Consider the following 14,528-nt stretch of genomic DNA (forward strand, 5'->3'; position numbering starts at 1 on the left):
TCCCCCTCTTCTACGCCACTCACTCTATTTCCCACTCCTATGCCTTCTTCCCTCAAATACCCTTCTCTCACCCTCCTATCCCCCCTATCCTCCACTCCCTTCTCCCCCATTTAATCCCTCTCTTACCCACTAGTGCTCTCTACCTCTCCGCTCTCTCATTCTCCCCTTCCACTCCCTCTCTCCCTTCAAACCCTCTCTCAATGCCTACATTCCCTCTCACTCTCCCTGCCCTCCACTCTCTCGCTCTCAACCTTCCCTCCCTCTCTCTCCCCTTCCACTACCTTCTCTCCACTTCTTATCCTCCAATCAATCTCTCTACCCATCATATCCCCTGTCCCCCTCCTATCCCCTCTCCATTCCCTCTCTCTCCCTTCCGCTCCCCCTCTCGACCTGCACACTCTCTCTCTCACCCTCCACTCCTCTCTCTCCCACTCCTTTCCCCCTCTCCCACTCCTTTCACCCTCTCCCATGCCCTCACCTTTTTCTCCCCCTCTTATCCCCTTTCCCCCCTCAAAGCCCTCTCTTTCCCCTTCCACTCCCCCTCCACTCCCTCTCTCTCACATTCCTCACCCTCTCTCTCCCTCTCCTGTCCTCCACTCCTGCTCTCTCCCCCTCCACTCCATCCCTCTCCCCCTCCACTCCCTCTCCCTTACCCACTCCTGCTCTCTCCACTCCCTCTCTCCCTCTTGTCCTCCTCTAACCTGTCTGTCCTCTCCTCCCCAGACTTCCTCCTCTAAACTGTCTGTCTGTCTGTCTGTCTGTCTGTCTGTCTGTCCTCTCCTCCCCAGACTTCCTCCTCTAACCTGTCTGTCCTCTCCTCCCCAGACTTCCTCCTCTAACCTGTCTGTCTGTCCTCTCCTTCCCAGACTACAGACACAACGGCAGGGACTTCCAAAGCTCCACGCTGTCTGTTCCAGAACAGGTCATGTCCTCCAACTACACCTCCCACTCTGACATGGCCAGGACCTGGTCAAGGTCGCCAAGTCTTCCCCCTCCACAGAGGTACAGTAAACCAATCCTAACTCTAACCCTAACCCTAACCTCCCAGTCTGCCAAGGTCAAGACCCAATCACAGTCGTTCAGTGTTCACCCTCCACAGAGGTACAGTAATCCAACCCAAACCCTAACCCTAACCCAAACCGAACCCCAATCCCTAACCCTAACCCCTAACCCCTAACCCTAACCCAACCCTAACCCTAACCCCTAACCCTAACCCCAACCCCAACCCTAACCTCCCAGTCTGCCAAGGTCAAGACCCAATCACAGTCGTTCAGTGTTCACCCTCCACAGAGGTACAGTAATCCAACCCAAACCCTAACCCTAACCCTAACCCAAACCGAAACCCCTAACCCTAACCCTAACCCTAACCCTAACCCTAACCCTAACCCAACCCTAACCCTAACCCCTAACCCTAACCCCAACCCTAACCCCAACCCCAACCCTAACCTCCCAGTCTGCCAAGGTCAAGACCCAATCACAGTCGTTCAGTGTTCACCCTCCACAGAGGTACAGTAATCCAAACCAAACCCTAACCCTAACCCAAACCGAAACCCCAACCCCTAACCCTAACCCTAACCCTAACCCTAACCCTAACCCTAACCCAACCCTAACCCCAACCCTAACCCTAACCCTAACCCTTACCCTAACCCAACCCTAACCCTAACCCTAACCCTAACCCAACCCTAACCCTAACCCTAACCCTAACCCTAACCCGAACCCCAACCCTAACCCTAACCCTAACCCCAACCCTAACCCTAACCCTAACCCTAACCCTAACCCAACCCTAACCCCAACCCTAACCCAACCCTAACCCCTAACCCCAACCCAACTCTAACCCCAACCCTAACCCTAACCCCAACCCTAACCCCAACCCTAACCCTAACCCTAACCCTAACCATAACCCTAACCCCAACTCAAACAGCTTTTTCTATCTCCCATTTAGTCGGAGTTTGGACCACGGCATGCGAGGGGGACCGCTTTCTTTTAGCTCAGGTCGGATGGACCGGCATCGCTTGTCTGAAGACTGCTACTCACCAGACAGGTACAAAAACCATGCACACTATGCAGCCTACGCAGCAACGCATCCATAAACAATATGTAGCCTACACAGCTACGCATCCATACACACGATGTAGTCTACACAGCTACGCATCCATACACACTATGTAGCCTACACAGCTACGCATCCATACACACTATATAGCCTACACAGCTACGCATCCATACACACTATGTAGTCTACACAGCTACGCATCCATACACACGATGTAGCCTACACAGCTACGCATCCATACACACTATGCAGCCTACACAGCTACGCATCCATACACACTATGTAGTCTACACAGCTACGCATCCATACACACTATGTAGCCTACACAGCTACGCATCCATACACAATATGTAGCCTACACAGCTACACATCCATACACACTATGCAGCCTACACAGCTACGCATCCATACACACTATGTAGTCTACACAGCTACGCATCCATACACACGATGTAGCCTACACAGCTACGCATCCATACACACTATGCAGCCTACACAGCTACGCATCCATACACACTATGTAGTCTACACAGCTACGCATCCATACACACTATGTAGCCTACACAGCTACGCATCCATACACACTATGTAGCCTACACATCTACGCATCAATACACACTATGTAGCCTACACAGCTACGCATCCATACACACTATGTAGCCTACACAGCTACGCATCCATACACACTATGTAGTCTACGCCCCTTTCTCCCCCTACACCCTGAGATCAAATAGAAGACCAGGCTCGCCCCCTTTCTCCCCTACACCCTGAGATCAAACAGAAGACCAGGGTCGCCCACTTTCTCCCCTACACCCTGAGATCAAACAGAAGACCAGGTTCGCCCCTTTCTCCCCCTATACCCTGAGATCAAACAGAAGACCAGGGTCTCCCCCTTTCTCCCCCTACACCCTGAGATCAAACAGAAGACCAGGGTCTCCCCCTTTCTCCCCCTATACCCTGAGATCAAACAGAAGACCAGGTTCGCCCCTTTCTCCCCCTATACCCTGAGATCAAACAGAAGACCAGGGTCTCCCCCTTTCTCCCCCTACACCCTTGAGATCAAACAGAAGACCAGGGTCTCCCCCTTTCTCCCCCTATACCCTGAGATCAAACAGAAGACCAGGGTCGCCCCCTTTCTCTCCTACACCCTGAGATCAAACAGAAGACCAGGGTCGCCCACTTTCTCCCCTACACCCTGAGATCTTACAGAAGACCAGGGTCGCCCCCTTTCTCCCCTACACCCTGAGATCAAACAGAAGACCAGGGTCGCCCCATTTCTCCCCTACACCCTGAGATCAAACAGAAGACCAGGGTCGCCCCCTTTCTCCCCTACACCCTGAGATCAAACAGAAGACAAGGGTCGCCCCCTTTCTCCCCTACACCCTGAGATCAAACAGAAGACCAGGGTCGCCCCCTTTCTCCCCTACACCCTGAGATCAAACAGAAGACCAGGGTCGTCCCCTTTCTCCCCTACGCCCTGAGATCAAACAGAAGACCAGGGTCGCCCCCTTTCTCCCCTACGCCCTGAGATCAAACAGAAGACCAGGGTCGCCCCCTTTCTCCCCTACGCCCTGAGATCAAACAGAAGACCAGGGTCGCCCCCTTTCTCCCCTACGCCCTGAGATCAAACAGAAGACCAGGGTCGCCCCCTTTCTCCCCTACGCCCTGAGATCAAACAGAAGACCAGGGTCGCACCCTTTCTCCCCCTATACCTTGAGATCAAACAGAGGACCAGGGTCTCCCTCTTTCTCCCCTACACCCTGAGATCAAACAGAAGACCAGGTTCGCCCCCTTTCTCCTCTACACCCTGAGATCTGTGTCAAACAGACCTGGGACAAATACCTAAGCGGTTCTTGATTTAGTTTCCTAATACAATGGTACAAATACAATGGAACCATTGGTAGGGTGTTAGGTGACGAACCAATACAATGGAACCAATACAATGGAACCAGTACAATGGAACCAATACAATGGAATCAATACAATGGAATCAGTACAATGGAACCAATACAATGGAACCAATACAATGGAACCAATAGATGGAACCAATACAATGGAACTAATACAATGGAACCAATAGATGGAACCAATAGATGGAACCAATAGAATGGAACCAATACAATGGAACCAATACAATGGACCCAACAGAATGGTACCAATGGTAGGGTGTTAGGTGACGAACCAATAGAATGGAACCAATACAATGGAACCAATACAATTGAACCAATACAATGGAACCAATACAATAGACCCAACAGAATGGTACCAATGGTAGGGTGTTAGGTGACTCGACAAGCAATGGACACTTTGAAGCAGCAGTGATGAAATCAATTTTCACTAAATGTCAATAATATGGACTTCAAAATACATAATAGATCATTTGAAAACATGAATGTGGAATTGTTTATTAACCATGTCTAAAAATCACAAAAATGTATATTATGATATTTCGATGATATGAGCCCAAATGTAAAGCAAGTGCCGTGCTAAGATCATTCAAATCTGTGGCACAGCCTTTTTTATGAAACACATGAAATCGGTGTGTTCATAATAATTTTATTTTTACCATGAGTATTCCTCGCTCTACCAGAGTAAGATTGATGTAATAATGTATTGTCAACAAGTATGGGAAAGTCCCATGTTTTATGGTCATCAGACGTCCTGAAATATAAGGTAAAACGTTTTTCCTTCGCTTCTGTCATTCAGATGTTTTCAGAGACAGGACAAAAACAAAGCCTGTTACAGAGTAGGGCTTCGTAACCAGGGATTGGTCCAAATTCACGTCGCCACCCGTTGTCATGACGAGACGCTAGTAGCAACGTCCACAGTGAAGAGGGATGCTGGAAAGAAAAAGCCGTATCTCAGACTGGCCAATAAAAATACAAGATTAAGAAGGGCAAAACACAGACACTGGACAGAAGAACTCTGCCTAGAAGGCCAGCATCCTGGAGTCACCTCTTTACTGTTAATGCTGAGACTGGTGTTTTGCGGAAACGATTTATTTTTTTGTGGTATCCAATTGGTCAAATCAAATCAAATCAAATTTATTTATATAGCCCTTCGTACATCAGCTGATATCTCAAAGTGCTGTACAGAAACCCAGCCTAAAACCCCAAACAGCAAGCAATGCAGGTGTAGAAGCACTGTGGCTAGGAAAAACTCCCTAGAAAGGCCAAAACCTAGGAAGAAACCTAGAGAGGAACCAGGCTATGTGGGGTGGCCAGTCCTCTTCTGGCTGTGCCGGGTGGAGATTATAACAGAACATGGCCAAGATGTTCAAATGTTCATAAATGACTAGCATGGTCAAATGTTAATATTTACAGGCAGAACAGTTGAAACTGGAGCAGCAGCACGGCCAGGTGGACTGGGGACAGCAAGGAGTCATCATGTCAGGTAGTCCTGGGGCATGGTCCTAGGGCTCAGGTCCTCTGAGAGAGAAAGAAAGAGAGAAAGAGAGAATTAGAGAGAGCATACTTAAATTCACACAAGACACCGGATAGGACAGGAGAAGTACTCCAGATATAACAAACTGACCCTAGCCCCCCGACACAAACTATTGCAGCATAGATACTGGAGACTGAGACAGGAAGGGTCAGGAGTCACTGTGGTCCCGTCTGACGATACCCCGGACAGGGCCAACCAGGCAGGATTGACCTCACCTACTTTGCCAAAGCACAGCCCCCACAGCACTAGAGGGATAACCACAAATGTACTACCTTGAGACAAGGCTGAGTACAGCCCACGAAGAGCTCCCCCATGGCATGAACCCAAGGGGGTTCCAACCTGGATAGGAAGATCACATCAGTGACGCACCCCTCCTAGGAACGGCATTGAAGAGCACTAGTAAGGCAGTTACTCAGCCCCTGTAATAGGGTCAGAGGCAGAGAATCTGAGTGGAAAGAGGGGAACCGGCCAGGCAGATACAACAATGGTGGTTTGTCGCTCCAGTGCCTTTCCTTTCACCTTCACACCCCTGGGCCAGACTACAATCAATCATAAGACCTACTGAAGAGATGAGTCTTCAATAAAGACTTAAGGGTTGAGGGTAGCACTGGAGTAATATCATAAACATTTTTGGTTCTAGTCAAGATTCTAGCACTAACTGAAGTTTATTTAGTGCTTTATCCGGGAAGCCGGAAAGTAGAGCATTGCAGTAGTCTAATCTAGGATTGATAATAGCATGGATTCGTTTTTCGACATCCTTTTTGGACAAAACGTTTCTGATTTTTACAGTGTTACGAAGATTGAAAAAGCTGTCCATGATATACTCTTGATTCGTTCGTCAAAAGAGAGATCAGGGTCCAGAGTAACGCAGAGGTTCTTGACAGTTTTATTTGAGACAACTGTACAATCATCAAGATTAATTGTCAGAGCCAACAGAAGATCTCTTTGTTTCTTGGGACCTACAACAAACATCTCTGTTTTGTCTAAGTTTAAAAGTAAAACATTTGCTGCCACCCACTTCCTTATGTCTAAAACACAGGCTTCCAGGAAGGGCAATTTTGGGGCTCCACCATGTTTCATCGTAATGTACAGCTGTGTATCGTCCGCATAGCAGTGAAAGTTAACATTATGTTTCCGAATGACATCACCAAGAGGTCAAATATATAGTGAAAACAATAGTGGTCCTAAAAAGGGAACCTTGAGGAACGCCGAAACGTACAATTGATTTGTCAGCGGACAAACCATCTACAGAGACAAACTGATATCTTTCCGACAGATAAGATCTAAGATCTAAACCAGGCCAGAACTTGTCCGTGTAGACCAATTAGGGTTTCCAATCTCTCCAAAATAATGTGGTGATCGATGGTGTCAAAAGCAGCACTAAGGTCTAGGAGCACGAGGACATATGCAGAGCCTTGGTCTAACTCCATTACAAGGTAATTTACCACCTTCACGAGTGCAGTCTCAGTGCTTCAATGGGGCTAAAACCAGACTGAAGCATTTCGTATATCTTCAGGAAGCCAGTGAGTTGTTGCGCAACAGCTTTTTCTACCATTTTTGCGAGGAATGGAAGATTCGATATAGGCCAATAGTTTTTTACATTTTCCTGGTCAAGGTTTGGCTTTTTCAAGAGAGCCTTTATTAGTGCCACTTTTAGTGAGTTTGAATTGGATCCTGTGGATAGGGAACCGTTTATTATGTTCGACATAGGAGAGCCAAGCACAGGAAGCAGCTCTTTCATTAGTTTAGTTGGAATAGGGTCCAGTATGCAGCTTGAAGGTTTAGAGGCCATGACTATTTTCATGAATGTGTCAAGAGATATAGGATTAAACCTCTTGAGTGTCTCCATTGATCCTAGGTCCTGGCAGTGTTGTGCAGACTCAGGACAACTGAGCTTTGGAGAAATATGCAGATTCAAAGAGGAGTCCGTAATTTGCTTTCTAATGATCATGATCTTTTTGTCAAAGTAGTTCATAAATTCATCACTGCTGAAGTGAAAGCCATCCTCTCTTGGGGAATGTTGATTTTTAGTTAGTTTTGCAACAGTATCAAAAATGTATTTTGGGTTGTTCTTATTCTCCTCAATTAGGTTGGAAAAATAGGATGATCAAGCAGCATCGATGTAAGGGGTGTGTAACTGGTGGCAGGGAAGTCAGACGCAGAAGAGCAGAACTAGGTATTAGCCGGAGCAGTTTAATCGTAAAACCAACTTGATAAAGAATAACAAACATGGGTGCAAAAACCCATCGCGCACCAGTAAACATGTGCACAAGCACTTACAACAAACATTTCCGCACAAAGACATGGGGGAAACAGAGGGTTAAATACACAACAAATAATGAGGGAAATGAAAACCAGGTGTGTAGGAAAACAAGACAAAACAAATGGAAAATGAAAAGTGGATCGACGATGGCTAGAAGACCAGTGACACCGCCCGAACAAGGAGAGGAACCGACTTCGGTGGAAGTCGTGACAGCACCGTCCTCGGGGACGACCCGGAGGGCGAGGTGCAGGGTGATCCGGACGGAGACGGTGGAACTCCCGCAGCATTGAAGGGTCCAACATGTCCTCCACCAGAACCCAGTATCTCTCCTCCGGACCGTACCCCTCCCAGTCCACAAGGTATTGAAAGCCACTTGCCAGACGCCTCAAATCTAGAATGGATCGAACGGAGTACGCCGGGGCCCCTCGATGTCCAGATGGAGCGGAGGAAACTCCCGCACCTGAGACTCCTGGAGCGGGCCAACCACCACCGGCCTGAGGAGAGACACATGGAACGAGGGGTTAATACGGTAATTGGGGAGAAGCTGTAACCTGTAACTCACCTCGTTCAGTCTCCTCAGGACTTTAAAAACGCGGACCCAGCTTCCGGCAGGGCAGGCGGAGGGGCAGGTTTCGGGTTGAGAACAAGACCCGGTCCCCCGTTGCGAACACCGGGGCCTCACTGCGGTGAAAGAGAACATGAACGGCGTCCCATGTCTCCTCCGCACGCCGGAACCAGTCGTCCACCACAAGAGCCTCGGCCTGACTCTGATGCCAAGGAGCCAGAACCTGCTGATACCCCAGTATGTACTGGAAGGGAAGAGGTTAGTGGAGGAGTGGCGGAGCGAGTTCTGGGCCATCTCTGCCCAGGGCACGAACGCCACTCACTCCCCCGGCCGATCCTGGCAATAAGACCGCAGAGACCTACCCACATCCTGGTTAACTCTCTCCACCTGCCCGTTACTCTCGGGGTGAAAACCCAAGGTAAGGCTGATCGAGATCCCCAGACGTTCCATGAGTGCCCTCCAGACCCTCGAAGTGAACTGGGGACCCCGATCAGACACTATGTCCTCAGGCATCCCGTAGTGCCAGAAGATGTGTGTAAACAAGGCCTCCACAGTCTGTAGTGCCGTAGGGAGACCGAGCAGAGGGAGGAGACGGCAGCACTTAGTAAAACAGTCCACAACGACCAGGATCATGGTGTTACCCTGTGAGGCAGAAAGATCAGTAAGGAAATCCACCGACAGGTGCGACCACAGCCGTTGTGGAATGGGTAAGAGGTGTAGCTTACCTCTGGGTAGGTGCCTATGAGCCTAACACTGGGCGTACACCGAGCAGGTGGAAACATAAACCCTCACGTCCTAAGCTAAAGTGGGCCACGAGTACTTCCCACTCAGACAGCGCACAGTCCGACCTCTGCCTGGATGACCAGAGGAGGGTGACGTGTGGGCCCAATAGATCAACCGGTCACGGACAGCAGACGGAACGTACAGATGCCCAGCGGGACACTAGAGAGTGGGCTCTGCACGTAGCGCCTGCTCAATGTCCGTGTCCAGCTCCCACACTACCAGTACCACCAGGCAGGAGGCCGGGAGTATAGGGGTGGGATTCATGGGCCTTTCCTCTGTGTCATACAGCTGGGACAGTGCGTCTACCTTAGCGTTCTGGGAACCTGGTCTAACGGGTGAAAAATATGTTCCACCTTGCCTGGCGAGGGTTCAGTCTCCTTGCCGCCCGGATGTAATCGATTGCGGTAGTCAGTCCAGATGAGTAAAGGGTGTTTAGCCCCCTCAAGCCAATGTCTCCACGCCTTCAAAGCCGTTACGACAGCCAACATCTCCCGGTCCCCCACGTCGTAGTGTCGCTCCGTCGGGCTGAGCTTCCTCGAGAAGAAGGCGCAGAGAGAGCAAGGCTCCTATCCCAGCCTCGGACATGTCCACCTCCACTGTGAACACCAAAGAGGGATCCAGATGGGCAGCACGGGAGCCGAGGTAAACAGAGCCCTCAGGTGACCAAAAGCCCTGTCCGCCTCAGCCGACCACTGCAAACGTACCGGTCCCCCCTTCAGCAGTGAGGTAATGGGAGCTGCTATCTGACCAAAACCCCAGATAAACCTCCGGTAGTAATTGGCAAACCCTAGAAACCGCTGTACCTCCTTTACCGTGGTGGGAGTCGGCCAATTACGCACGGCTGAAATGCGGTCACACTGCATCTCCACCCCCGAGGTGGAAATGCGGTACCCTAGGAAGGAGACGGACTGTTGGAAGAACAGGCATTTCTCAGCCTTGATGTACAGGTCATACTCCAACAGTCGACCAAGCACCCTGCGCACCAGGGACACATGCTCGGCACGTGCAGCGGGGTATATCAGAATGTCATCAATATACACCACTACAGGTCCCTGAAAATCTCGTATACAAAGTCTTGGAAGACTGATGGAGCATTCATCAACCCGTAAGGCATGACGAGGTACTCATAATGCCCTGAGGTGGTACTGAACGCCATCTTCCACTCGTCTCCCACCCTGATATGCACCAGGTTGTAAGCGCTCCTGAGATCTAGTTTTGTGAAGAAGCGTGCACCGTGCTTTGACTCAATCGCAGTGGCGATAAGAGGTAGCGGGTAACTGTACCTCACAGTGATCTGATTTAGGCCTCGGTAGTCAATACGCGGGCACAGACCTCCCTCCTTCTTCTTCACAAAAAAGAAAGTCGAGGAGGCGGGTGAAGTGGAGAACCAAATCTACCCTTGACGCAGGGATTCGGAGACATACAGTGAGGAGAACAAGTATTTGAGACACTGCCGATTTTGCAGGTTTTCATACTTACAAAGCATGTAGAGGTCTGTATTTTTTTATCATAGGTACACTTCAACTGTGAGAGACTGAATCTAATACAAAAATCCAGAAAATCACATTGTATCATTTTTAAGTAAAAACAATTCTGCACAAAGACATGGGGAAAACAGAGGGTTAAATACACAAGAAATAATGAGAGAAATGAAAACCAGGGGTTAGGAAAACAAGACACAACAAATGGAAAATGAAAATGGATTGACGATGGCTAGAAGACCGGTGACGCCGACCGCCGCCCGAACAAGGAGAGGAACCGACCTCGGTGGAAGTCGTGACAATTGAGGGCTCTTTGATATTGCACGGTACTGTCTTTCCAAGCTAGTCAGAAGACTTCCAGTTTGGTGGAGCACCATTTCCCTTCCAATTTTCTGGAAGCTTGCTTCAGAGCTTGCGTATTTTCTGTATATCAGGGAGATAGTTTCTTGTGATAAATGTTTTCTTGTTTTTAGAGATGCAACTGCATCTAAGGTATTACACAAGGTTAAATTTAGTTCCTCAATTAGGTTGTTAACCGATTTTTGTAATCTGTCGTCCTTGGGTAGGTGGAGGGAGTCTGGAAGGGCATCTAGGAATCTTTGGGTTGTCTGAAATATCATAGCACGACTTTTGATGATCCTTGGTTGGGTTCTAAGCAGATTATTTGTTGCAATTGCAAATGTAATAAAATGGTGGTTCGATAGTCCAGGATTATAAGGAAAAAATATTACGATCCACAATATTTATTCCATGGGACAAAACTAGGTCCAGAGTATGACTGTGGCAGTGAGTAGGTCTGGAGACATGTTGGAAAAAACCCACTGAGTCGATGATGGCTCCGAAGGCCTTTTGGAGTGGGTATTTGTAGTTTTCCATGTGAATATTAAAGTCATCAAAAATTTGAATATTATCTGCCATGACTATAAGGTCCGATAGGAATTCAGGGAACTCAGTGAGGAACGCTGTATACAATCCAGGAGCCCGGTAAACAGTAGCTATAAATAGTGATTGAGTAGGCTCGATAGATTTCATGACTAGAAGCTCAAAAGACGAAAACGCAGTCCTTAAAAAAAAAGTGTTACATTTGCTATCGTAAATGTTAGCAACACGTGCGGAGGATGTGGTCACTAGTGTAACCAGGAGGAGATGCCACATATAACACAGTAAATTAATCAGGATTAAGACATGTTTCAATCAGGCCAATCACACATATTTTTTCTTGTTACCCCTTTTTCTCCTCAATTTCGTGATATCCAATTGGTAGTTACAGTCGTTTTCCATAGCTACAACTCCCATACGGAGCCGTGTGTCCTCCAAAACACAAACCAGCCAAACTGCACTGCTTCTTGACACAAAGCCGGCTTAACCCGGCTGGCGAGCGTGTCAGCGTGCATTGCGCCTGGCCCGCCACAGGAGTCACTAGATGGGACAAGAATATCATGTTGGCCAAACCCTCCTCTAACCCGGACGACGCTAGGCCAATTGTACACTGCCCCATGGGTCTCCTGGTCGCGGCTGGCTCCGACAGAACCTGGACACGAACCAGGATCTCTAGTAGCACAGCTAGCACCTTAGAAGACTGCGCCACTCGGGAGGCCAAGTAGCCCTATTTTGAGATGTGAGATATCACAATCTCTTTCAATAATTATAGGAATGGAGGAGGTCTTGATTCCATTCACACCGCCATGTTTAGTTTTGCACAAACTAGATTGAGGCAAGACACGGTCTCAATGGGGATAGCTGAGCTGACTACACTGACTATGCTAGTGGCACACTCCACTAAGCTGGCAGGCTGGCTGACAGCCTGCTGCCTGGCCTGTACCCTATCTCATTGTTGAGCTAGAGGAGTTAGAGCCCTGTCATAGCTAAGATGAGAGCACCCCTCCAGCTAGGATGGAGTCCGTCACTCTTCAGCAGGCCAGGCTCGGTCCTGTTTGTGGAGGAGTCCCCTTTTGGGAGGGGCAGAAAACAGTTTTCAACCAGCGATTGAGTTGTGTGACTCTGCTATGGAGCTCATCACTCCCCCTAACTGTGAGGGGGGCAGAGACAATTACTTGATGCCGACAAATCTTTCTAGCTAATTTACACACTGAAGCTATGTTGTGCTTGGTGATCTCTGACTGTTTCATCCGAACATCGTCGGTGCTGACGTGGATAACAATATCTCTATACTCTCTACACTCACCAGTTTTAGCCTTAGCCAGCACCCTCTTCAGATTAGCCTTAACATCGGTAGCCCTGCCCCCTGGTAAACAGTTTATGATCGCTGGATTATTATTTTTAAGTCTAATACTGCGGGTAATGGAGTCGCCAATGACTAGGGTTTTCAATTTGTCAGAGCTAATGGTGGGAGGCTTCGGCATCTCAGACCCTGTAACAGGTGGAGGAGAGACCAGAGAAGCGTCCTGTGCCATAAAGACGAACCTTAGGTCCAGGACTAACACCTCTCTGTCCAACAGGATGAACACTTACTTGGTCCAAACAAGCACAACCGGTTCCCCAGTGTCTCATCAAAGAGGACGGCAGCTACCCAACGTCCCATCCAAGGGCTCACTGGATCGAAGTGAGTAAACCAGCTTTCTCTGCAAGGATGTTTCTTCATCAAAACTTTCTGTGGAGAGAAAATACAACTTCTCTGCATCCACAACATTCTGCTCTTCAAAGTTAGTCAGTGAAGTGTTTCTCTCCAATATCTCAAGTCAGACAGTGTCTTTCCCATCAACATACTGTACAATATAAAGCACTTTTAGACCATGTTACTGCCATGTAGTAGTAGTTACTACTAGACCATGTTATCACCATGTAGTAGTTGTCACTACTAGACCATGTTAGTTCCATGTAGTAGTTGTCACTACTAGACCATGTTACTGCCATGTAGTAGAATACAGTACTAGACCATGTTACCACCAGGTAGTAGTAGTTACTACTAGACCATGTTACCACCATGTAGTAGTTGTCACTACTAGACCATGTTAGTTCCATGTAGTAGAATACAGTATGAGACCAAGTTACCACCATGTAGTAGTTGTCACTACTAGACCATGTTACTGCTATGTAGTAGAATACAGCACTAGTCCATGTTACCACCATGTAGTAGTAGTTACTACTAGACCATGTTACCACCATGTAGTAATTGTCACTACTAGACCATGTTAGTTCCATGTAGTAGAATACAGTACTAGACCATGTTACTACCATGTAGTAGAATACAGTACTAGAACATGTTACTACCATGTAGTAGAATACAGTACTAGACCATGTTACTACCATGTAGTGAAATACAGTACTAGACCATGTTACCACCATGTAGTAGAATACAGTAATATACCATTTTACCACCATGTAGTAGAATACAATACTAGACCATGTTACTACCATGTAGTAGTTGTCACAACTAGACCATGTTACCACCATGTAGTAGTTGTCAAAACTAGTTACTAGACCATGTTACTACTATTTAGTAGAATACAGTACTAGACCATGTTACTACTATGTAGTAGAATACAGTACTAGACCATGTTACTACCATGTAGTAGAATACAGTACTAGGCCATGTTACTACCATGTAGTAGAATACAGTACTAGATCATGTTACTACCATGTAGTAGAATACAGTACTAGACCATGTTACCACCATGTAGTAGAATACAGTACTAGACCATGTTACTACCATGTAGTAAAATACAGTACTAGACCATGTTACTACTATGTAGTAGTTGTCACAACTAGACCATGCTACTACTATGTAGTAGTTGTAACAACTAGATCATGTTACTACTATGTAGTAGAATACAGTACTAGACCATGTTACAACCATGTAGTAGAATACAGTAATAGACCATGTTACTACCATGTAGTAGAATACAGTACTAGACCATGGTACTACTATGTAGTAGTTGTCACAACTAGACCATGTTACTACTATGTAGTAGTTGTCAC

At 47.7% G+C, this 14,528-nt stretch overlaps 1 protein-coding gene across 1 annotated transcript in view; it reads left to right on the forward strand.

Moving 5' to 3' along the window:
- LOC139391599 (regulating synaptic membrane exocytosis 2b) overlaps positions 1-14,528 on the forward strand; it is a 316,232-nt gene that overhangs the window by 215,267 nt on the left and 86,437 nt on the right. Inside the window, exons 12-14 of the mRNA XM_071138971.1 lie at positions 867-1,002; positions 1,943-2,041; positions 13,049-13,152. Coding sequence (XP_070995072.1) covers positions 867-1,002; positions 1,943-2,041; positions 13,049-13,152 — 339 coding nt within the window. The remainder of the gene's footprint in view (positions 1-866; positions 1,003-1,942; positions 2,042-13,048; positions 13,153-14,528) is intronic.

This window comes from Oncorhynchus clarkii, chromosome 32 (genome assembly GCF_045791955.1).
Source record: "Oncorhynchus clarkii lewisi isolate Uvic-CL-2024 chromosome 32, UVic_Ocla_1.0, whole genome shotgun sequence".
NCBI lineage: Eukaryota > Metazoa > Chordata > Actinopteri > Salmoniformes > Salmonidae > Oncorhynchus > Oncorhynchus clarkii.